The sequence below is a fragment of the Chanos chanos genome, chromosome 13, assembly GCF_902362185.1.
Source record: "Chanos chanos chromosome 13, fChaCha1.1, whole genome shotgun sequence".
Classification (NCBI taxonomy): Eukaryota; Metazoa; Chordata; class Actinopteri; order Gonorynchiformes; family Chanidae; genus Chanos; species Chanos chanos.
Genome location: NC_044507.1, coordinates 3,493,377 through 3,518,587, shown reverse-complemented (window position 1 = coordinate 3,518,587; position 25,211 = coordinate 3,493,377). Strand labels below are relative to the sequence as shown.

The 25,211-nt window shown below is 39.2% G+C and overlaps 1 protein-coding gene across 1 annotated transcript; it reads right to left on the bottom strand.

Annotated features, from left to right (window-relative positions):
- Positions 1-2,222: 2,222 nt before the first annotated feature.
- On the bottom strand, positions 2,223-22,398 carry LOC115826603 (NACHT, LRR and PYD domains-containing protein 12-like). Its single transcript, XM_030790482.1, has 14 exons — positions 20,600-22,398; positions 20,080-20,253; positions 17,098-17,271; positions 16,427-16,600; positions 14,223-14,396; positions 12,591-12,764; positions 12,189-12,362; positions 11,868-12,041; positions 11,506-11,679; positions 10,003-10,176; positions 9,594-9,767; positions 9,066-9,239; positions 8,812-8,985; positions 2,223-2,346 (listed from the first exon to the last, which is right to left on the bottom strand). The coding sequence occupies exons 1-14, from the start codon at positions 22,396-22,398 to the stop codon at positions 2,223-2,225; spliced, it is 4,011 nt and encodes a 1,336-aa protein (XP_030646342.1).
- Positions 22,399-25,211: the final 2,813 nt, after the last annotated feature.

Here is a 25,211-nt window from a genome sequence, read left to right as displayed (position 1 = left end):
GTTAACGCAGTACAGTTAAGCACGTGAGTGCAGGTGTCCTGATCGCCTTTATGTTTGTCATCAGCAAACCGGAGTATTTGTAACTGTTGATTATTTTGCACTTGTTTTCTTTTTTTGATGTATACTTTCATCCAATGTGTTATGATACGTTCTAACCAAAACATTTTTTTTTTGTACAGTAAGAGAATTCGTTCGTTGTTGTCCTGTTGTCGTAAAATGTTTATTTTTCTTCATGTTAAAATGTAGACGCTGATACAAAAAGAAACAAAGATTGAATTAAAGAAAGTAACGTTTCTGCTGTTCAAAAATAAAATGCCGCTGGCTATAGTTAGACACTAAAGAATGTCGTCTCTCTTCATTGATTCACAGTGTTATCCAGCCTGTGCATCACTTGCTGCCGGTCCAGATATCCCCTAGGTCTGGGGCCGGTAACATTCACATACCTCTAAAATGAGAGTGAACAGAGTCTGACTGAAGGCTGCATTGGTAAACAGGTTCTACACACAGTCACGTCTAAGAACAAGTGGCCTGTCTGTGTCCTGAACAGAGTCTATGACCATAGAATTAGTGTAGTAACTGGGCAGTACTGCGCTTTTCTCTAAAACCCTCTCTCAAGTACTCAAAGAGGTCATTTGGATGCTTTGTTTCTTCCTTCACTGGGCTAAATTTCCGTGGCCTAGGATATGGCTCCCCAGCCTGTTGAGGTTTTCATCCAGGCTCCGTCCCAGGAGTTGCTGGATGTGTTGATGTGCGAACAACTTTTAGAAGTTGCGACGCATTATGAAATTGGTGTGTCTGCGTTACAAAAGAGATCAAAAGAGGGGATTAAGGGTATCATTAAGGAAGTGTTGCCACCTAAATCCATTCTCGAGCTGCCACTTATTGCAAGTGGTTTTACTTTTGAGCAGCAAAGAGAATTACTCTTAATACAGTGCCAAACAGAAATAGAAAAAAGATGTCTGGAACAAGAAACTTAGGCTGGTCGGCAGAGTTTAGAGAGACAACGAATTCAAATTAAGCAACAACGTTTAGATTTAATTAAGGCGTGTGTGGCAGTACCCCTAGGCGTTTACTGCATGTGCTGTGACTCGCTCTGCCAGTAAAAAGGTGGCACCCAAACAGGTAGAACCAACGAAGTCTGACAAGCTTTTCCTCCTCGATTACCCGTTGTCCGTTTCTCACGGTGAGCTGTCAAAAGAACAACAGGGTGATGAGACGCTTAAGTCTCAGGTTATTGTTACCGACGATATTCGGAACAGGGCTAGGGGTTATTACATTAAAGATGGGGTGTTGCTGAGAAAATGGGTACCTCATGCCAGTTGTTTTGTTGGTGATCCTATTGTCCAGGTGGTGGTGCTGGTGAAGTTCTGACCGTTGGTACTACAAACTGCTGGTCATGCTGGAGTAAAGAAAACGTAGGATCGGATCCCTCAGGTACTTTTACTGGCCTCGAGTTAAGAAGGACGTTGCCAGTTTCATTAAGACATGCAATACATGCCAGCTTATTAGCAAACCAAATCTGGCACTAAAACCTACCTCACTGCACTATTCACTATTCCGTCCAAGTGCCAACCATTCGAACATTTAATCATTGATTGCGTCGGTCCTCTCCCTCGTTCGAAGGCTGGTAGTGAGTACCTGCTCACTCTGATGTGTCAGGTCACTCGCTACCCGACAGCCTACCCTTTGTGCTCAATCAACACAAAATTGATCGTGAAAGTACTCTCTTAGTTCATTTCTTTTTTTGGCTTGCCTAAAATAATTCAGTCAGATCAGGGGAGTAATTTTACTTCCACTATGTTTGCCGAAGTGCTCCACCAGCTAGGTATCAGACACAGTTTAGCAACTGCATACCATGTTGAGAGCAAAGGTGCTCTGGAATGTTTTCATTCATCGTTGAAGTCATTGCTCCGTGCCTACTGTGTGGAATTAGGTTGCGATTGGGAAGAGGGCCTTCCCTGGCTGATGCTGGCAGCCAGGGAGGTTACTCAGGAGAATACCGGTTTCAGCCCAAATGATCTTGTTTTCGCACACAGAGTGCGTGGGTTGTTAGCTGTTCTCCATGATCAGTGGGCTGACTCGGAACCGCCAAGGAATTTATCGGAGTATATTCTGGGCTTTCGCCGTCGTCTTAGGTCTGGAAATTGGCCATAGAGCGACTGCAGGGGTCTCAGAAAAAAATTTTAAAAAACTGTTCGATCGTCGTGCAGAGCTGTGAACATTCAGTGTAGGCGACCGAGTAGTTGCTCTACTTCCTGTAGTTTGCTCGCCGTTTCGCCGTGTCTGCTGATAGAGGTTGGATGTCGAGGATTTGCTGCCCGTTCATTGGCCAGAGCCCTCAGCACACTGTGCATTTGAGGAAAAAAGAAGAGAACATCCAACCACAAGACCACCAGCGTGGCAGAAAGAGCCTCTACATGGCCATGGCTAAAGGGGAGGACAACCCTAGTAGTTGCCAGCTGGATGCAAGCAGGGGTCTGATCAGCCTCTGCTGGGTCGCCTGAAGGAGGGAGTATGATGTTGAAAGACCCAAAACCCGCGATGATCCCAGGAACATGATGATGTGTCCAGCAGCAGCAGAGGATGTATTTCACTTTAATCAGTTGTTACTGTAATGATAATAAAGTTTTATTTTCTGTCACCTGCTCCTCATGGTTGTATAATAGAAACATTACAATAGAGGGAGGTTTGTGTTAAGTTTGGGATTACCAGGAGTTCCTCATATGGGTTTTGGTTTCTGTTCCTAGTTGTGATATTCTCCATGTCTGAGACACATTTGACTGGATTATGTTCCAGTTCTGTTACATGTATGCATCAATATACAGATTAAAAACAGCTGCATGGACAAGTTCTTAATAATTAAACATAAATCCTCAACACTAATCATTTTAATTAAGGACATGATTCATTAGTGAAAGTAAAGCACAGTTGGCATGTCCTGGTTCTGGTTCTCTCTGTTCCCTCTGCTGGTCACTTTTGTGTTACTTCCTAGTTTCTTTTGTTTGCCTTAATTATATCATTAGTTGTCTTAAAGTACTTTCAATTAAATGAAACTAATCAAAGTCTGTCCACTTGTGTTATTGCCTTACAACACACTGTGTCCTATTCCAAAATAAATCCAAGGAATTATAAAATGTATTACATTTAAAAACATACAACGACTCAAACACATAATATTAAACATTATCATCACTGCTCTCTCTCTCAGTGAGTTAATGTGTATGTGAAGGATAACAGTTATATCACACTGCACTGTGTGTAATCATCTCCTCACCGAGACCCGAGATGCTCCGGCACCTTCTGAAAACATAACAGGAGTGGAGTACAACACACAAAGTTACAAAATGTACAAATCAGTTGCAAATATCCACTGTTATAGAGAAAACAACTCATCCCTGAAACTGTGTGACACACACACACACACACACACACACACACAAAATAAAACCTAACCAAACTATGGCACAATACCCAAATTAAAAGAACAGGCTCAGACAACGTTTACATTACATTACCTTTATTCACTTAGCAGATGCTTTTATCCAAAAACAACTTCAAAGAAAAAACATGAAGTGGAAAGTAATGAACGGAATGAAGGGAAAGGAATGAAACCCAAAATGACATTTATGTACAGTGGTTTAGAAACACATTACTCTCTGAACAATCTTAATGTCCAGACTCACACATGATCAGATCATTTGTAACAATATCACAAAAGTATGAAATATCAATAAGCTATGCCTCTGACAAACTGACTTTATTTTGGCCAGACAAAGCCCTTCAGTTCCTCTTTACAAATGATAATGATAAATGGTAAATATTTCATTTTTCAATGATAAATATTCTCTCTCCTCTGTTTTAACACATAAAAACAGATTTCAGGGTAAATTTACATTGAAATCTGCTCATATAAGAGTAATACATAATACAATAATACAAATATGTCATCGTGTGTCTTCACCAGGACATTTGCAGAGAAATGTATGACACTGTTTTACAGTAACGTGTCACTCATGCTCACATTAGCTGATGGCCATTGTAGTCAGGAATTAAAACCATCCTTCTGCCAGTTGATTAGTGATAGTGATAGCCCACCAGGGGACCAGTAAGGGCCTCTAGAATTGCAGTTGGCTCCTCAGGGACTGAGCAGTGACTCAGTGAGTGGACAGAGTGGGACAGTGGAGCACTGTGAGTTTCCCTCTGTCTCAAATACAGTCACACTGCTTCCCACTGTAGCTCCTGTCAGTAAGAGTGGATCCACGCGAGTTTCTCTCAGGTGAGTTTCTACAGCCAGCTGTAGGGGAAGCTACAATGGTACTGAGCTGGTGTTCAAGGGATTAATCCTCTGTAATACTTGTCTAAAATCTGTAAGAGGAGAACAGCACTGTTATTTATAACATCTCTAAACAAACTATAGCTCTTAAATAACAACATTTGTGTGTGTGTGTGTGTGTGTGTGTTAAAGGCTGTACATATCAATTATATATCTGACTGGGATTTAACACATTTGTTAATTTTTTAATACAACATTGTAATGCAGTAATGCATACACTTCATATGATTCATCTGATTTCAACAGTATATTTAACAGGACAGGTGAGTGGTTACTATTACTAATTGGATATAATTTTCCAAATGTTCCAAAAAGCAGTCCCATACAAAGCCACTATGCATCCACAGTTAAGTGGTGCACTCCCATGATTACAGACTTAATTCACATCCAGAAGTATAGTGAACATATTACTTTCCACCTGTACTTTAAGACCCTAAGCTGAAGTTTCAAAATTTTGCTTCTGACCCACTGACATTTATAAAGAGAATGAGATTTTTTGGTGGAATGCAAAGTCTTACACTCAGACCAGTACTAACAATACTAATCCCACTAAAGCAATGGAGTGGTTTATTATTTTGTAGCGACACAGCAGAAAATAATGGTTTGCAGATTTATAACTCTGACCAAAGCAGTCTAGTTAAAAAGCCCCAGCAGCCAGACTCTGTGATCTCTCTTCAAGCCCAACCAAGAAGTTATTCCCTAAGTTGAACAATGGGCAAGGTTATCACGTTCCTCGGAAGCCAGCACAAGGTTATCCCGTGACTGAACGGTGATGGATGGTAGGTGGGGCCAAGGAAGGATGCTTCCCTAGCTTTGGTGTTCAGAGTGTCACACAGATATTTAACCCACAGTAAAACATCCACACAGAACCGGGTTAGGGCTAGAGATTGTTTTACTGTGGTTTTACTGTTTTAACATTTGATCTGAAGATGGTTTGTACTGTTATATCACCATTTACTGGTAACATCACCAGACAAAATTCTAATGTGCCAGTTCACAATGTCCCATTCTGAAATTAGGTTCCATGTGATCTGTTTCTGAAAAAAGACTAACAGAGTTATATTTGTCTCTTGATCTGGGTAGGTTTCATTGGGTCACTTCAAAAGTGCCCTTCATTTCTCTCCTTTGTTCATCGCACTCACAGGTTAAGCATGAAGTTCTCATAGCCTATATACTAACACAACCTTACACTGGTGTTCTGTTCTATGAACTAGCACACAGCTTCACTCTCCCCAACTCTCTCTCACATACACACATGCACTCACAGTTGTGCTGAAAGTGGTGACAGTTGTGTTTTTATAATGAGGTCATAAAGCATTTCTGTGGTATAATCACTCCACTCCTTCCTAACAAAGTTATTAGTATGGCACTATAAACACCTATAGGTAATAATAGTCACAGCTGTATTCTGATATGTGATGGAACAGTTTCAGTTATAGTGTAGGGGTACATAATTTCTGTGTTCCTGCTCTTCAGTGTTAGTGTGGAGTTCATGGTAAAAATGTTTGTTCTCCCTCAGTCGCTGTAAAGTTCTGTTCATTACAGTGCGTTACATTACATCACCCTGGGTTAAATTTACTTACTTCAGTTTCTTCAGTTTACAGTGTGGATCCTCCAGTAGAGCAGAGAGCTGCTTAACTCCTAAATCTCTTGGTTTATTCTTACTCAGATACAGCTCTCTGAGGTTTGAGGGGCTTGATCTCAGAGCTGAAGCCAAAATTGCACACCCCTCTTGTGTTATATGGCATGCAGTCAGGCTACCGAGAGAGAGAGAGAGAGAGAGAGAGAGAGAGAGAGAGAAAGAGAGAGAGAGAGAGAGAGGTCAGCAAAATCAGACATGTATTGTGCAGAGAGGAGGAGTTCTGGGAGTGAAGAGAGCAGGAATCTACAATAGGCTTAAGAGAAGGGTTAGTACTATTCCACTACCCACCATCACACTTTCTAGTATACAATTTGCATGACAATGTATGACTAGTCTCTCTTGCCTTATGTAAACATGTCTGACGGAGGATGTTCACATTAACCTAGATGGATTAACAATTATTCTTCTCCACACAAACTGTGTGAAACATGGAAAACAGTACATGGAGGTTTGGGTATGGTCATCCATGATAGGTGGCCAATAACTGTTTTGTATAGAGTGTATCACTAAAGGGATTAATAAAAGAATGACCACATCTTTCCAAATCACAGAATATGTCCCAGAGCCTGATTTCTGAAGTGCATCTGAGCAAATCACAGGAAGTTATGTTTTATAACTGATCAGGCTGGCTGACCAACCTGTATTACTTCCTGCTGATTCATTAACTGTGATGTATTGCCTCTGCTCCCTAATCTGGGTCAATATGTGTCCAGTCTGACCAGGCAGCAGACAATGAAAAACATGTTTAGGAAATAAAACAAACCAAAATGCTTATGTGTTGAGGTGCTTCTCACCAGCAGGCCATACATACCACAGTGTTGTGCACTCACTGCTAAGAGCCAGACATAGAGTAAAATCACACCCAGGAAAGACTACAGTTATCTCCTATATGTATTTAAGTTTCCTGAATGTTTTCCCTAGCAGCTAAGAGACTACAGACTCTTACTGACTCAAACCTTTCCTATTTCAAGTTCGGTTCAAAGTGTGTTACTCCCGCAAAAACTGTGAATGTGTTCCCGAACAATAACCCCTGGACCACTAAAGGTCTAAACTAAGTCTTCTCTGGAGAAATGCCCTCTTACAGGGTAACTGAGAGAGAAACGACTGGTTAAGGAGAGAATTACAGAGCAAACTCAGAAGTGTAAAACTTCACTACACAGTGTTTCACTTCACTGTATAGTGTTGAGTTAAATGGGATTGCTCAGGCAAAACAAAGTGCAGCCAAACCATATATACTACCAGTGTATGTATAATCTGCCCAAAACAAAACAACATTACATAACAATGACATATATTACTATTTATAGGTTACTTCATTTCACTTTAAATTCACAGAAATGTATTTTTGATGTAATCATTTCAATACAAATTAACACTGAACAACTAAGATTTTCTTCTAAAAATACAAATGAAACATAAAAGCATCTTGTATCTTACAACATAGCGACATCCGTAATATTTTTAATTTTTTTTCTATGATGTCTGTTTGCCATGTATGTGCTTACTTTGGGTCTATTTAAATATGTGAAATAAAATCAAGCAATCAACCAATCAAAGATGTCTCCATGGTTTTCTTGGGTGATTGCATGAAATTGAAAGAACTGTTTTAGGTGACTGAGTTCCTGAATTCACCATATGAGGCTCATATGCCTGATAAATGACCGCACCAAGAGCTGGTGACATCAGGTCAGAAAATATCTGAGAAGTAGACATGTTTAAATAACATGCATCTCTCATTAACCTTCAGATAAACCATATTCACAGCATGTTTATCTTCATTTAGCTGTATACATGATGGAGATAAAGTGACCTCTAGTGGTATATAGGTGATTTTTAAACGTCATAGCCATTGAGTTTGGTAGAAAACACAGGTGTGCTTTAACCCACAGGTTTGGAGGACACACTGATTGTGTTCAAGAAAACATGAGCCTTGTTCTGATTTTAATTTGTTTTCAGCCATAAGCTGCATTGTGACTGTTGAAAAGAAAAATACAGCAATGGCTATTGGTTTGGCCACATTTCCATTACTATCAAATCCAACACAAACTCAATCACCTTCATCAACTACTTTCACTGATCTTACACATACAGTAATTCCACTGCACAGTCCACTGCTACTGTAGAACTGTCAAACTCAAAAATAATATGGGCATAACATTTTTTGAGGAGTGATTCATTAAAATGTTGTGCAAATGGACCCTTCAGATCAACACCTGACTATCACACAGAGCAGTCACACAATAATAATCTCTCATTCACCAAACTCAAAAGATGCAAAACATGACATTTTGGATAAATTTCTGAGCATCTTTTAAAATATTTAGATTAATCTCTCAAAATACTCACACAACACTGCTATTACAATAGAACTCTGTGATGACACACACTGTCAACAGTAAGCAATGAATTTATCCTCTGCATGTAACCTATCCTTACACACACACACACACCCTCAGCCATGGATGTTTCCTGCTGGTACTAGGAATCGAACCAGCAACCCTTTAGTCACAAGACCGATTCCCTAACCTCTAGGCCACAGGCTGCCCTGGTATTGTCAGAAACACACTTTTTACCAATAGAAAGGCACAAATTTTCACGATTAATGTGATTATTGGTAGGTTTATAATTAAAGCAGTCTAATTTTATGTCTTTCATCTCAAATGGGCCTGCACTGTCAATCAGAAAATACATTGAACACTGTGTGCATGAACGACATAGTAGAGAAATAAGCACAAAAGCAAAACAACGATTAATTGTGTAAAAATCTTGTCTTATGATAAAAACATGTGGCTATTCTCTGGAGAAGGAAAAAGAAAAAGAGGCAAATATTACTTACTTAAGTGTCTCCAGTTTACAGTATGGGTTCTGTAGTAGAAAAGAGAGCATCTTCACTCCTGTGTCTCCTGGTTCATTGTGACTCAGATCAAGCTCTCGCAGGTGTGAGGGATTTACACTCAGAGCTGATGTCAGAGCGACACAGCCCTCCTCTGTTATACTGCAGGACTTCAGCCTGCAAAAATTCAACAAAACTACTTTATTTCCTCTGTTGCAAATTTGATAATGTTCTTCATATTTTGCTGACTTACTTACGTTATCTTTCTCAGTTTACAGCGTGTATTTTTCAGAACAGCAGAGAGCAGCTTTGATCCTGAGTTTGCTAATTTATTCCGACTCAGATCCAGCTCAGTCAGGTGTGAAGGGTTATAACTCAGAGCTGAAGCCAGGACAGCACAGCCTTCCTCTGTTATACTGCACTTACACAGCCTGGAGAGACAGAGAGAGAGAGAGAGAGAGAGAGAGAGAGAGAGATTCACTTTGTTACATTTTATTACAAAAAGTATTCTTCAGGCTTACTGTTATCTTTTCTGGGTTTATTATTAAAGTGCACTAGTTTCAGGTCTCTCATATTTCAAATGTGCGTGACTGTGTATTTTCAGTCACTAGAAAGTTAAATTCCAGAGTTTTTTTCTGAGGGACATCCAGCACAAATCAATACAAAAGAAAAATGAAAGTCAATTAAGATTCTTAAATTAATTTTGAGCTAAAACATTGTCTACAATAGAAATTTGCTGCTACTATGTGGTGAGGAAAAAAGAAAAAGAGGAAAACATTACTGACTTAAGTGTCTCCAGTTGACAGAGTGGATTCTTTAGCATAACAGAGAGCATCTTCACTCCTGAGTCTCCTGGTTTATTTTGACTCAGATCAAGCTCTCGCAGGTGTGAGGGATTTTCCCTCAGAGCTGAAGTCAGAGCAACACAGCCCTCCTCTGTTATACTGCAGTTATACAGACTGTGAAGAAAACAGGGAAGCTCTTCATTTCATGCATATCTGCAATAGTTTTTATAAAGCAGCATACATTTCTGCACAGGATTTGTACATGCAAAACTACAAACAAATTTCAGTTCATCACGTTGAATTGTAGCATTGCGTGCCTCAAAGTTATTGTATTCTTTCATTACTATTGATTTGAGGAAATTACAGAAACACAGAAACATGTTTCTTCTTTTTTTTTATCTTCACTCACTGTAGTTTCTGTAATTTACACCAAGAAGTCTTCAGTAGAGCAGAGAGCGCCTTTGCTCCATATTGCCCCAGTTTATTGTAGCTCAGATCCAGCTCTCTAAGATTTGAGGGGTTTGATCTCAGAGCAGAAGCCAGAGTAGCACACCCTCGTTCAGTTATACAACAGTCACGAAGACTACAGAGAGAGAGACAGACAGACAGACAGACATTATATTTTGCATAGATAACTCTGAATATTATTTATATTTCATCAAATATTCACACAGATTGAGTTTCTCTACTTGAACTGTTACATGCCAAGTAGTGTTATGCTTTAGCTCTGTAGTTTGAAGACTGGAGACACCATGGAAGAGGCAGGACAACATAGTTGGTGGTACTCATACGGGTCAGTGTAATAATAAAGCATCGACCATATAATGCTGGGTCTCAGCGGCATACTACTCTGGACATACATGCACTTCAGACTAGCGAAAACAAAACAGAAAGGGGGATATACAAGCTGTCGTGTTACGGGTTTTCTTGGTATTAGAGTCAGACAATTAGCACTGCCCTTCACGTGTTCCACACAAGAGAGAGACTAATTTCCTCCTATCCCCTCAATATACGCAGGCGCAGCTGCTCAATGGGCAATGTGCTCTAAAAGGCACAGCACAATATAACCGTTACAGTAGCAGATAAAATTTTGAATCCTGACTACTGGTCAACTCATGGTCAACATTTTCATTACTGCTGATTACTGAAAAGTATGCTAAAATATTTAGATGTTTGTTCCATAGTTGGCCATTGTAGTGATGGCTGTTCATCAATCCTGCAGGATGGCACAGTTACACTGCCCTTGGTATAAAAAGAGTTAGTTACTTAGGTGAGTGGTTTCTCTCCAGATGAAGTCTCTGTATATGTGTATTACTGAGCAATATTATGGGGTGTCAAAAGCACTTCATGATTCAGAATCCCACAGTCATTGTTGGTTGACTCACCCACAGTAACTTTATAATGAAAGTGAATGAGATATTAAAGCCAGTAAAGGACGTAACCTTAGAATAGACTGCTTCAGACAAGCTTTGGGCTTAGATAAGCAACTGCAGGAATAACAAGTTAAAATGCTGATGAACAAACCACTTTACTGAATTACTTTTGCCTTTTCTATCTATCTATCTATCTATCTATCTATCTATCTATCTATCTATCTATCTATCTATCTATCTATCTATCTATCTATCAATCTATCTATCTATCTATCTATCTATCTATCTATCTATCTATCTATCTATCTATCTATCTATCTATCTATCTATCTGTTTTAAATTGTTATGGAGTCTGTTTGCCCACATTACAATGGTATGTCACATATGCTTTGAAAAAACATGAAGGGAAGTAATAATTCTTTGTGTGCACAGTAAAATTTGCTCATACTTTGCTTTTTGAACATATTATTGTTTTAACAAAAATGTAAATACAAATTTGAGAGAGTGAGAGAGAGTGAGAGAGAGAGGCATAATCTTACTTCATTTTCTCCAGTTTACACTGTGGGTTCTCCAGAAAGGCAGAAAGCAGTTTAACTCCTGAGTCTCCTAGTTTATTGTAGCCCAGATTCAGGTCTCTCAGATATGAGGGGTTTGATCTCAGAGCTGAAGCCAGAGCAATACAGCCATCTTTGGTTATAGTGCAGTTAGACAAGCTAGAGAGAGAGAGACAGACAGACAGACACATACACACACACACACACACACACACACACACAGACACACAGACACACACACACAGATTCAGAGACTGAGTTTGTATGTGTAATGTTTTTGTATGCATGCATTCGTGTGTGTGTGTGTGTGTGTGCGTGCGTGTAGTTTAACAGAGACATAATCTTACTTGAATGTCTCCAGTTTACAATGTGGATTTTCAAGTAGAGCAGAGAGCAGCTTCACTCCTGAGTCCCCCAGTTTACTGTAGCTGAGATCCAGTTCTCTCAGGTGTGAGGGGTTTGATCTCAGAGCTGAAGCCAGAGCAGCATATCCTTCCTCTGTTACACTACAGTCTGAAAGTCTAGAGTGAAGAGAGATGTGTTATAATAAATATGAATTTGGACATGATTCATAGACACACTGCTACAACACTATAAAGATCTTCTTTAATTTTTTGTATCATATACTGATATTTATGTTTAGTTTCTTAAGAGAAAATATAACTAACTTCAGTCTCGTTAATCTACAGTGAGGATCCTCCAACAAAGCAGAGAGCTGCTTCACTCCTGAATCTCTTAGTTTTTTCTCAGTTAGATCCAGTTCTCTCAGCAGTAAGGGGTTTTTACCAAGAGCTGAGGTCAGAGCAGCACAAACTTCCTCTGCAGCAGGACTTTTTAGTAGCCTTCAGAGAAAGGAAAAATATATTTATGTCACTGATCATTTCATACTTCACTCCAGCATACAGATGATAAAATCAGTTCAAAAATGAAAAACACAATATGTACAACAATGAGGTTAAAACACCTATTCGGTTCAGTTATAAATATATGTTTGTGTGTGTGTGTGTGTGTGTGTGTGTGTGTGTCCATGTGTATCATTGTACTTTTACTATGTGCATCAAACTGTTCACCTCAGTTTCTCTAGTGCACAGTGTGGATTCCTTAGTAAATCAGAGAGCAACTTCACTCCTGAGTCTCCAGGATCATTCCCTCTGAGATCCAGCTCTCTCAGGTGTGAGGGGTTTGATCTCAGAGCTGAAGCCAGAGTAGCATATCCCTCCTCTCCTATACTACAGTCTGAAAGCCTCGTTTAAACAGAGCAAAAGTTTGTTGTTTTTGAGTTTGAAACAAGAAGAACTCCAAACACAGCCTATTCATTTCTGTATACAAAGTGAATAGGTGACTGTTAAACCTCTCTCAAGAAAACCAGTGTTGAATTATTCAAGATCAGGTTTATCGTGTATGAAAACGGCCTGCGCTGAACCAGATATGAACCTCTGACCGGGGCTTGGAATCAGATGTCTTTGCAGGAAGTCTCTATCCACTATCACAGCCAGCTGATCTTTTGACAAACAGAATGAGGAGTTTACCCACAGTTCTGCCTTTCAGTCAGTCGCCTGCACCACATCTAATTTAGCACAGAGACTGAAAAAACTCATCTCTATGTTACACAGCAGAAGTGTGCAGAGACATCATTATCTGTGTCTGTATCTGTATCCATTCAACTACTAGAACACCAGAGTCGGGTGTGGTTTATATCAGAAGTCACGTTAAATCGGACACATTTTCCAACCTAATCACCAATGTAATTTTTGTGCTTTCAAAGTATCAAATTGATTTACTATTGGCATATCATTAATTATTAAATATATTTCCACATTCTCATACTGTACTTTTCATCTCTCTCTCTTTCTCTTTCTCTCTCTCTCTCTCTCTCTCTCTTTTTATTTTTGACTAAATCAAGTTTCATGAGCTATCTGAACCCCGCCACCACCTGCCCCTCATTTGACTGGGGGACACTGAACAATCCGAAACTGAAATTTTATAATCGAAAGATTCTATTCTGCAGTGGAAATAAAAAGTATTTACAGTAAAGAGATATAGAAAAATATCATTCAGTTGAAGGGAATTATCGATGTGTTAACGTTACGGCAGATTGCTAGGGAGACGTCGATTACTATTTTACAACAGTAATTTGCACTGACTCGGTGGGGACGACTATAGAATATAGGGATCACTTTTCAGTAATGTGTAGTAAATGAAACAGCTGTCGACTGTTTTTTTTTTTTTTTAATGGAGGAAATTAACAAATACATCTATAAACTACCGGTTCTAAGCTTCATTTTGATGTATTGGTTGCGGGGTTAATCCAGTTGCCACACCAGGCTTTTGTCTCACTATCTCCCGCACCTGACTTGGTGGGTGGCAACTACAGAATAGTGATCACTTCTCAATAATGTGTAGTAAATGAAATGACTAGTTAATGAAATCAAAGTACTATGCTGCGAACAGAACAGGCATTTTTATCTTGTGGCCATCCACAATGATATGAATTGATTTGAGGAAACAGTGGCTGACACACAGACATATGAAACATGGGTTTTTTTTCTCAAATAATAACAAGCAACTTCAGGTAGAAGAGATATCTGGTTCCATCGCATTATTCGTGCGTTCCGGAATACTATATATTCGAATTCGGGTACATCCCCATTACACAATTAGTGAAAACTGAGATTGAGCTTAGGCAAAGTGTATCAACTTACCTCAGTGTCTGTAGTTTGCAGTGTGGATTCTCCAGTCCACCAGAGAGCAGCTTCACTCCTAAATCCTGCAGATTATTCTTACTCAGGTCCAGCTCTCTCAGACAGGAGGCATTTGAGCTTAGAACTGTGACAAGAACTGAACAGCTTTTCTCTGTCAGGTCACAATTACTGATTCTGAAAATACAAATGTTATATTGTTGACTTCATTTTTGTCATTATATTTGCCATGTTCTGAATGCAAGAACGACATCAGACAAGTACTGTTATCATAATGATTTCACATGAGAGAAAATTAAAATTGAAAAATAAAAAGTTATTCATACACATCTTATTCCTATTCATTTAAAATACATAGATATGCTAACATTAATGCCTGCAATTTGCAGTGTGTGTCCTCCAGTATAGTAGAGAGTTGCTTCACTCCAGAGTCTCCCAGTTTATTTGCACTCAGATTCAACTCTCTCAGCAATAAGGGGTTAATACCAAGAGCTGAAGTCAGAGCAGCACATACTCCTTCTGCAACATCACTTTTCAGCAGCCTACAGGGGGAAGAAGAATATTTTCATGAGTCCATCTACTTTATTCCTCAACACCTCTTTGCTAGACTTTTGACTTCCTTTTCAAAAGTATGTTATGAGTACAGCAAATGAAATCATTTCTTCGATTTTCTTGAAAAAGAAATGTGGATATCACATGGATGGTTCCATGAAATGACAATGCTTTCTCTCGACATGAATTATCCTACACTATTTGTTCAAGTAAACTAAATGTAATGTTTTCACGTTCAGACAACCTGAGCTGCACAAGTTAATCTAACCTACATTGCATAATATTGTCTCAGCAGATATATACTAATAAGGTTTCAGCCAAAGATGCCATTTTCCCATTCAATGTGATTATCTCAGATAGATCCAGTATGGTACTTTGTCAATGGATTTATGGAATTAGACCATGGAAGACATGCAGCGAACAGACCTGGAATTTTTATCTTGTGGCAATCCACAATGATATGAATTGATTTGAAGAAACATAGTGGCTGACACACAGACGTATGAATCATGTTTTTTTTTTTCTCAAATAATAATGAGCAACTTCAGGTAGAAGAGATATCTGGTTCCATCGCATTATTCGTGCGTTCCAGAATAATGTACTAATAAGGTTTCAGCCAAAGATGCCTTTTTCCCATTCAATTTGATTATCTCAGATAGCTCCAGTATGGTAATTTGTCTTCATGCGATGTGGTTCTTCTAAGAGAATTAAACTAGACCAATTTTTCACGGGGACAAGCAGGGAAGGCGAGCTTAGGGCAACATGATGAAAAAAAGTGTTTTTCTTTTTCTTTTACAAACAAGTTTTTATCTGTTTCGGAGAAAGGGCATGCTGCTACCCTCTGAGGTGATCTAATCCACTTAACCAACGTAACCATTTGGTAAAGTCCTTACTATGATACCTCAGTCAGCCTGGTGTCAGTGAACCCTGACTGAGTGAATGGTTTTGAGTGAGTGAATGAGTGGTTTTATTCTGATATGCATTGGTGCCGAATGCAGTGAGGCCTGTATAATTAAAGACAAGGTTTATGATCAGAGAAGTAAGGGTAGGAAAGAGGGAAATAAGGTAAGAGAAGAGGGATTAGAAGGGTGAAGTTCACACGTCTGCAAAATGTAATCACAGTTGAAACGATTAAAATGTTAATAAATGTCTTTTTGCAAATGGCCACCCGACAATCCATATGTCGGACTTTCCACTTCAGAAATACAGCAAGTTTTTCACTTTATGCCCTAAAATATTCACCTCACTGTTTCCAGTTTGCAGTGTGGATCCTCTTGTAAATCACAAAGCAGCTTCACGCCTGAGTCTCCAGGATCATTCCCTCTGAGGTCCAGTTCTCTCAGGTGTGAGGGGTTTGATCTCAGAGCTGAAGCCAGAGCAACATATCCTTCCTGTGTTATATTACAGTTTTGAAGTCTAGAGAGAGGAAATATGTCTTGTGGTGAATACAGATTTAGTTTAGCTTCACAGTCAAACTACAAATTACCTCATTAATTTGCAAGGAAACTCATTTATTTTAGAATATTTGAGATCATTCATTTTCGTGAGTGTTTTTACACACTAGTGTGGAAAAAATAAATCTGTTATGGAGTTTAAAAAAATTCACCCTTTATTTAGGATGAGGAATTTTTATTGTTCAAAATACATTGACTAACTTCAGTTTCTCCAGTTTACAGTGTGTATCTTCAAGTAGAGCAGAAAGCTGTTTCACTCCTGTGTCTCCTGGTTTGTTCTCAGTCAGATCCAGCTCTCTCAGCAGTAAGGGGTTTATACCTAAAGTTGAAGCCAGACATGCACAGGCCTCCTCTGCAACAGGACTTTTCAATAGTCTGTAGAGGCAGAATACGATCGTTTTTAAAATGTTGTAAACTGTTCCTTAGATTGGGCTCTAGCCACCACTTCAGATTAGTTTCTCCCATTGTTCTTGAACTGGCTCAAAGCATTACAAAGGCCTCCTACCAGTTGTAAGCTAATGATTTTTTTTCCTTTTTCTTTTTTTCTGTGGAAAGAAATCAACATCTTTCCTTAACTGTCTTACATAAATAAATCAGTCAAACACTCTCTTCTCATGCTTGGTGTCGATGCTAAGTAGATCATTTTTTCTCAGATCTGAACACACCAGGATATCCAGAACATATGTCCTTTTGGAAGTCTCTTCTTGGGATGGCACTCAAATTAAGGAATGTTCATTTTGAATCAAAAGTTGAACCACTCAAGTAATTGGCAACACATTTATTAAAACATTAATTTAAACAAAATTTCAGTCCAGTACTAGCTGGTCTTCATGGTAGCTAAATATTTATGCTGTGTTTTACTAATTACTCACCTCAGTGTCTCCAGTTTACATTGTGGATCCTCTAGTAAATCATAGAGCAGCTTCACGCCTGAGTCTCCAGGGTCATTCCCTCTGAGATCCAGCTCTCTCAGGTGTGAGGGGTTTGATCTCAGAGCTGAAGCCAGAGCAGCATATCCTTCCTCTGTTACACTACAATCTGAAAGGCTGGAAAGAAGAAAATGTTATTAGTCTTGTTTTCAAAACAAAACTGTTCTACAACTGTGCTTTTCAAAGGTTTTAATTGATTGCTCACTGATTAATTTGTACACACAATTTAGTTTTCTTTTTTTTCTTATGTTCTGTATAAAGCAGTGCAATCACTTAATGGAACTAAAAATGAGAGAGATGTATGGCTTAAAATTGCCTGTCTACTACAGGTGCAGATCTGAATCTATATCGTGTTCCTGTGCACTGTGCCCTGCTAGGCAGTTACATCACAGATGATGAAATGTCAACTCTAATTTCAACACTTAAAAAAATATTCCCAAATAATTTAGCATTCACTGATTAAAGCTATGACTCTAATCTCATAGTATACAATTGTTCATCGAAATGATTAAAGATACTAACTTTAGTTTCTCCACTTTACAATGTGAATCCGACAACAGAACAGAGAGCTGCTTCACCCCTGAATCTCCCAGTTTATTTCCACTGAGATCCAGTTCTCTCAGCACTAAGGGGTTTTTACCCAAAGCTGAAGTCAGGGAAGCACAGGCTTCCTCTGCATCAGAACTTTCCAAAAACCTGGAGAGAGAAGACAAAAAATATTATCATCAAACACAGGTTAACTTTTCCCGATTGCTCCCATTCTCCTAAATAGTGCAGGGCAGTATCTTGTCTAGCACTCACAGAATCTGGTCAGTTCAATTTCATTGTGCTTGCACAATGACTATAAAGTTCTATAATCTTGAATCTTGAATGTATACTGTTTTCAGTGTGTAAAATAACGTAAACATAAATACATTAAAAACATTCATAACTAAAGTAACATTCATTACTAAAACTGGGATGAGGTGTTGAAAGACATCAAATAGTGCCTCTGATTTAATTGTTTCATTCCGGACTCCTTTATTGGATCTGGCTGATGCACTTATTGTAAGTTGCTTTGGCTAAAAGCATCTGCTAAATACCAAATTGTAAATTGTATTGTAAAAATGAATGTATCTTTTTATCAAAGTCAGTTAGACATTGTGTATAAAATACATAAATAAACTTCCACAACATAAGAGCCATTAAAATAACTTTTCTGCACATTCTTTGTCTTATAAAGTGATCCTTTCTTAGTCTTAACTGACAAACTGCTGACCTCAGTGTGTCCAGTTTATAGTGCGGATCCTCTAATAAATTAGTGAACAGCTTTACTCCTGAGTCTCCGGGATCATTCCCTCTGAGATCCAGTTCTCTCAGGTGTGAGGGGTTTGATCTCAGAGCTGAAGCCAGAGCAGCATATCCTTCCTCTGTCACTCCACAGTTTGCAACTCTGGGGAAGGGAGAGAAATCTAGTTTAAAACATTTACTGTACATAGTTGAACACATACAGTATTGAATATACGACGTATCAAATATTGCATAATATATTAATAAGGATAATACACAGGCATATGATACTTTTGATATTGATATAAAATATATTTGCATGATTTTGTTTGCCGCTTGTTTGATTGTCTCACATTTTATTATAACTTATTATGACTTTTTAAAATTTTTTACCACTTTTGATATAAGTCAGAGTAAAGTGATAAGTCTGTCTTAAGCTATGTGGAGTTAAATACCAAACCCAAGAGCTTCTCCCATCATCCCCTTTCATGACTTTCATCCAACAGCTAATTTTAAACAGGGTTTTCTCACATTAATCATTGCATATTATTACTGCCTTTTCATTTGCATTTTTCTCTCCATCATTCCCATATTCATCATTCCCATTGTCATCATTCCCATTGTCATCATTCCCATCCCTTCTGCCAGCAACCACAGATACCTCAGTGTCATGCCTTGCTCCTTCTCTGTCCCTTTTTGTTCCTCTACGTGTCCTCTGTTTATCTTGTTTTCCCCCCTCTTGTGGTCAGTGTTGGTTTAAGTCTCTTTACTTCCTGGTTTCTTGGTTGAGTCTTGTTTTGATTAAGGTCTTACCTCTTGGTCTTTTGGTTCAGTCCCGTTTAGTTCAATTATTGACCCCACCTGTTTTCAGTTAGTTTTATCTCATTTAGCCTTGTATAAATCCTCCTTGGATTCCCCTGTTGCTTTGTTTGGAGTTTATCTGTGTCATGTTGCTTTCTCTGTGCACTTGCGTTTTTTAAGTCTTTGAAACACCTTTTATTACGTTTACTTTAAATAAAAAAGCTACTGACCTGCACTTGCAGCTAGCCTCTTTCACAAAATGTGATACTCAAACATTACATTGTTCTGTGATATTTTATCAAATTTTCAAATTTTTACATTCTTGAGTCTCTAAATGATTTTTTAACCCCAAGTAAAGTTTTATTGGAAGAGGAAATATATTAAACATTATTACCCTTCAGTATCCTTAGATTACACAATCCTTTCATCATTGCTGTGACTGTCACAGCTGTGTTTCTGATCATTGTGATATGATTGTCATGACTGTACTTCTGATCTCATAACAGTCCTGACATTGTAAATATCTCTGAACATTTGGCTGATGGCACAATGAATAAACTTTGAGGCTATGCAACACATTTTGAGTTTGTGACTATATTCTTGTTTTTTTTTTTTACTTTGTGCCCTAATCTAGGAGTTGTAATATTTGCTGTGTTATCTTATTTGTTGCATACAGTGTTGCAGAGGTTGTGTTTTGTCACGTGAACAACATTTGTCTTCTCCAACGAAAACATGATTTAGTCTGGTTTTGTATTGATTTTGGCCTAATTTGGAATGTGTTTTAAAAAGGACAACAAAACCTGGCAATACCAGTTACTGCAAGGACAGGATCATTGGAGAGGTGTATCAACTCACCTCAGTACCTCCAGTTTACAATTTGGACTCCCCAGTCCAACAGACAAGATCTTCACTCCAGAACTCTGCAGTTTATTGTCACATAGATCCAGTTCTGTCAGACTGGAGGAGATGGAACTGAGAACTGTGCCTAGAGCAGAACAGCTTTTCTCTGTGAGGTTACACATGTTGAGCCTAGAGGCAAATTAATATCAGAGGAAACACAATCTACAAATCTTTTTTCACCATGAGAAAAGCAGAGGTGGAAAGTTTAAAAAAGGTACTCGTGTGATCCCTACACAATAACGGGTATGGAAAAAATAATAGCATTACTTGTTATTGCTTGGTGTGGTATTTTAGCATGTGTAACAAAGCGTCAGGCAAAAAGGTTTGTCAATTGTGAATCTTTGCTTACAAACATTTTCTGGAGCCTTAAATTTTTGGTTACCCTATCTTTATGTGAGTGAAGGGGTGAATTAATTTAAATACTAAACTAAGATAATCAAACATATTTCTGTGCAGGGAAACATTTTTTACTCACAGAGCTGCTCTGGAGGCTTTGACCACTGGCAGCAGCCTAAGAAGACATTCATCTGATCTGATGAACTTCTTTAGGTCAAACACATCCAGCTCCTCCTCTGATGTCAGTAACACAAAGACCAGAGCTGACCACTGAGCAGGAGAGAGTTCAGCTCTGGAGAGACTTCCTGACCTCAGGTAGCTTTGGATCTCCTCCACTAGAGAATGGTCATTCAGTTCATTCAGGCAGTGGAACAGATTGATGGATCTCTCTGAGGATGAACATTCCCTTATCTTCTCCTTGATGTATTGGGGTGTTTCCATAATTCTCTGTGACAAAAGTCCACTTTTTCTCAATGGCATAAAGTAAGTATCTACCAAAATCTGATTGGACTCAATGGAGAGACCCAGAAGAAAGCGGAGGAAAAGGTCTAGGTGTCCATTCTCACTCTGTAAGGCCTGGTCCACTGCACTCTTGTGTAAGCTGAATAGAGATACTGCCCTGACCATTGTCCAAAGCCAGGCAAGGAAGGACTGCCTTTGGGGAATCACATTGACATTGTCGATTCTGTATCTCAGAAACACGTATAAGGCAGCAAGAAACTCCTGAAGGCTCAGATGGACAAATGAATAAACTTTATCCCTGTACAGGCCATGTTCCTCTCTAAAGATCTCAGTGCACACTCCCGAGTACACTGCTGCGTCTCTGACATCAATGCCACATTCTCTCAGGTCTTCCTCATAGAAGATCAGGTTGCCTTTTTTCAGCTGTTCAAAAGCCAGTTTTCCCAGTGACAAAACGCTCTCTTTATTCCACCAGGGTTCCATCTCATTATGTCCATCATACTTCTGATTACTCTGCTTGGTCTGAGCAATCAGGAAGTGTATGTACATCTGAGTCAGAGTCTTTGGGATCTCTCCTCTCTCTGCTACACTCAACATTCTCTCTAGAACAGTGGCTGAAATCCAACAGAAGACTGGTATGTGACACATGATGTAGAGACTCCTTGATGACTTGATGTGTGAGATGATGCTGCTAGCCATGTTTTTATCAGTGATCCTCCTCCGAAAGTACTCCTCCTTTTGGGGGTCATTGAACCCTCGAACTTCTGTCACCTGGTCAACACACTCAGGAGGGATGCGATTGGCTGCTGCTGGTCGGGATGTTATCCAGAGAAGAGCGGAGGGAAGCAGATTCCCCTTGATGAGGTTTGTCAGCAGAACATCCAGTGAAGTTGGTTCTGTACAACTGCACCACACGGGATTTGTCTGGAAATCAAGAGGAAGTCGACACTCATCCAGACCATCGAAAATAATAAGAACTTTCTTTTTGTCGTTGTCTGTAAATGTCAGTCCTTTTGATCCTGGGAAAAAGTGATGAAGAATATCCATCAAACTGTATTGCCCCTCCTTTTTCAAGTTCAACTCCCGAAGAGGAAGTGGAAATATGAACTTGATATTTTGATTGGCTTTTCCTTCAGTCCAGTCCAGAATGAACTTCTGCACAGACACTGTTTTTCCAATGCCACCAACTCCCTTTGTCAGCACAGTTCTGATGGGTTTGTCTTGTCCAGCTAAGGGGTTAAAGATGTCATTGCATTGTACTGGTGTCTCTGGGGTTGTTGGTTTCCTGGACGATGTCTCAATCTGTCTGACTTCATGCTCATTATTGACCTCTCCACTTCCACCTTCTGTGATAAAAAGATCTGTGTAGATCTTATTGAGGAGTGTAGGGTTTCCTTGTTTTGCTATTCCTTCAAACACACACTGATACCTCTTCCTCAGACTTAACTTAAGTTCGTGTTGTGAAGTCACCTCCATCTCATCTGCACAAAGGAAATAAAATAAAGACAATAAATCAGTAAAGGAGGCAGGATCAGAAACAACAGATATGGATATTCACTGTTGTTACGTGCGGCGTATTTGTGTGTGTTTGCGTCTTGTTGCGTCTTGTGTCTTGTTTTTCTCGCTCTCTCTCTCCTCTCCCCTGTCACCTGACGCAGGGATCCAGCGGTGGTGCGAACAGCTGCCACTCCCCACCTGGCCTGGTGTTGCGTCCCACCTCCGTGTTCCCAGCCAGCCAACCAAAGACGGAGCGCCCCTCGTCGGATGGCCAACCAGAGATGGGGCGCGGAAATTTGAAGATGCCGGGTTTTAACTGTCGATAGATTTCGGTCTCATTTTGCGTTCGCTCGTGTGGTCCCTTGTGTTATAATTGCTAGCTGTGTATCGTGTTTGACTTTTGGTTATTGTTTGATTACGGATTTGGATCACGGATTGGTTTTGGTTGCTTTCGATTGGCGTGGGGAGAAGAACAGGTAAGGAGGGGATCCCCGCGCTAGGAGTTAACTGTGTATAGGGGTCAGGTTAGAGGCAGGTGCCACTATTGTATGTTTTTGTTTGATAGTCAGTGAGTGTAGTTAGGTTTATTTTGGCTCTGCCACCTTTTTGCTTTTCGTAGTTAAGTGTAGGTTTTCCTGTAGGCAGTTAGGGTGGTTTTTGTTCTATTGTGTTCATTCCTTTGGCACCGTCTATAGTTCTCTCCCCTCTCCGCATTCATGTGTAAATATTTCTGTATATATATATATTCTTGTAAATATTCCTTTGTCACTCTGTAAATATCTTTAATACATTGCACTTTTTTTGTTGTACATTGCTCCCACGTCCGTGTGTTTTTCCCCTCGCACCGTCCCAAACCAACACTGCTGGTGCTACGTCCCTGCATCATACCCCTAGACCCAACTCACCCTCTGGGATGTAACAACTGTCTATGTAATATATGCAATGGTGCATCGGTGCATCAGTGCAGTAAGACTTTACATGGTAATCCCATATGTAAAATGATACTATTGTAAGATAACATGAAAAGCAATGTTTTGAGTGTAGTATACACAGAAATTACATTGATCTGCATGTGTTTTACATTATGGGATTTATTAGTCAGTCAGAGCTTGTTGCCCTGTGAGTTCGAGCCGTATAGTTAAAATATATCCTTTCCCTGCTCAAGGCTTTTCTCTTTAATGTCTGTGCATAAAACCGGCATATCAAGCATTTATATTACATCAGATATTTCATTTTAGAAAGAAATACTGAACAGCTCAGAACCCTGTTTTACATAACATGATATCTGTCCAAAGGTATTTTTAATTAATTAATCATTGCTGTAGAGTATGTTGTCAAACTGCCCTACCATGTATAATGTTTTGGAATACTAGAATTTGTAAGTTGCGCCGGAATGGATAGAAGCTTATGTTTATATGTGTAGTATCTTACTCCTACACTCTATCCTTGTCATTTTTAAAGAATGCTGGAATTGATCAGTATTCATGCTCTTGGATGGATTACCATGGGTCAGTTAGCTTTATTCAGCAGAAATATCCATATACGCTCAGATCTCTCCCATAACAGTCTTTTAGTGACAGATGTCTTACTTCTCTCCAGTGTATCGGCGAGGTCATTGTGGTTCATGTTCCTCAGGAACTGCAGTGTGATCTTCAGAGCTCCCTCTCTGGCACTGGTCTCATCCTCTTTCAGACCCTCAAAGCATTCTGACATTTCCCCAGTCAGAAGCCTCATGAACATATACAGCTCACTCTTCACAAAAGTGATGATTTTGCTCTCGAGGGTCTTAAATCAATAAGTGACATTAGTTTTGAAAGGAGAATGAATAAATGAGAGAGAAAACACAAATCAAACAGCAAAGGAGATCGAACATCATCATAGCTATTACAAGCACTCCATAAAACCCTTTCAGATTAATGATGAAGCTGCCCCTGTAACTTCTCATAAGCTTTAATCGTGACTTATGATACCTTTATAATATTGTACAAGACTGAGAGTAGAAATTGAGGGTCAGTCTTATTAATACTTTTACATCTAACTTTTGATCAAGTTTGTGCGTATCAACTGTATTAAATATTACAGTGAAATCTATAAAACAGGCCCATGACAGAGACAGACTTTAATTAGTATTTCATAGTTTAACATTAATTAACAAATTCTGTCCTCGAGTATGAGTACGAGTACAATATGAGTATTATTTTAATCAAATAACAATTAAAAACAGACAAATTTTACAGGGGGTTAACACACCTTAAATATGGAGATCAAGTCCTTCTGAGGATTCTGGATAGTCTGACAACTGGGAATCTCAGAGTGTGACTTCACCTTGTGATCTCTGTAGTCATGATTTAATGAACATTTTTAAACCAATCAGCATGTCAAACTCTCTAAGGCCTAATGAATTAATTACATATCCATTCATCCAAAAGTGTCTTCAGAAGAATATCCCCTCAGATATTGAGAGATGGAAAAAACGTCTTTGGACAATTAAAAGCACACCTCATCCTCTTTCTGCTCCATGATGGAAACTGCCGTCTCATTGTTCTGATTGGCTGTGGCACTAACTGTGGAAGTCCCTTAGTCCAAATCCAACATGACCACAACAGTGAATCAGGAATAACATCACATGCAAAGGCAGACAAAATCCCACAGTAGCTGTGTAAGAGAGGAATCAGAGCTCTGTTATTACTGTCTCACAAAAACAGGAATGCACACTCTGACATGCTGTGATAAAGTAAGTTCTATAGCGACAGTTCATGACCAGCTACATATAAAGCTACAGTGTCGGTCAT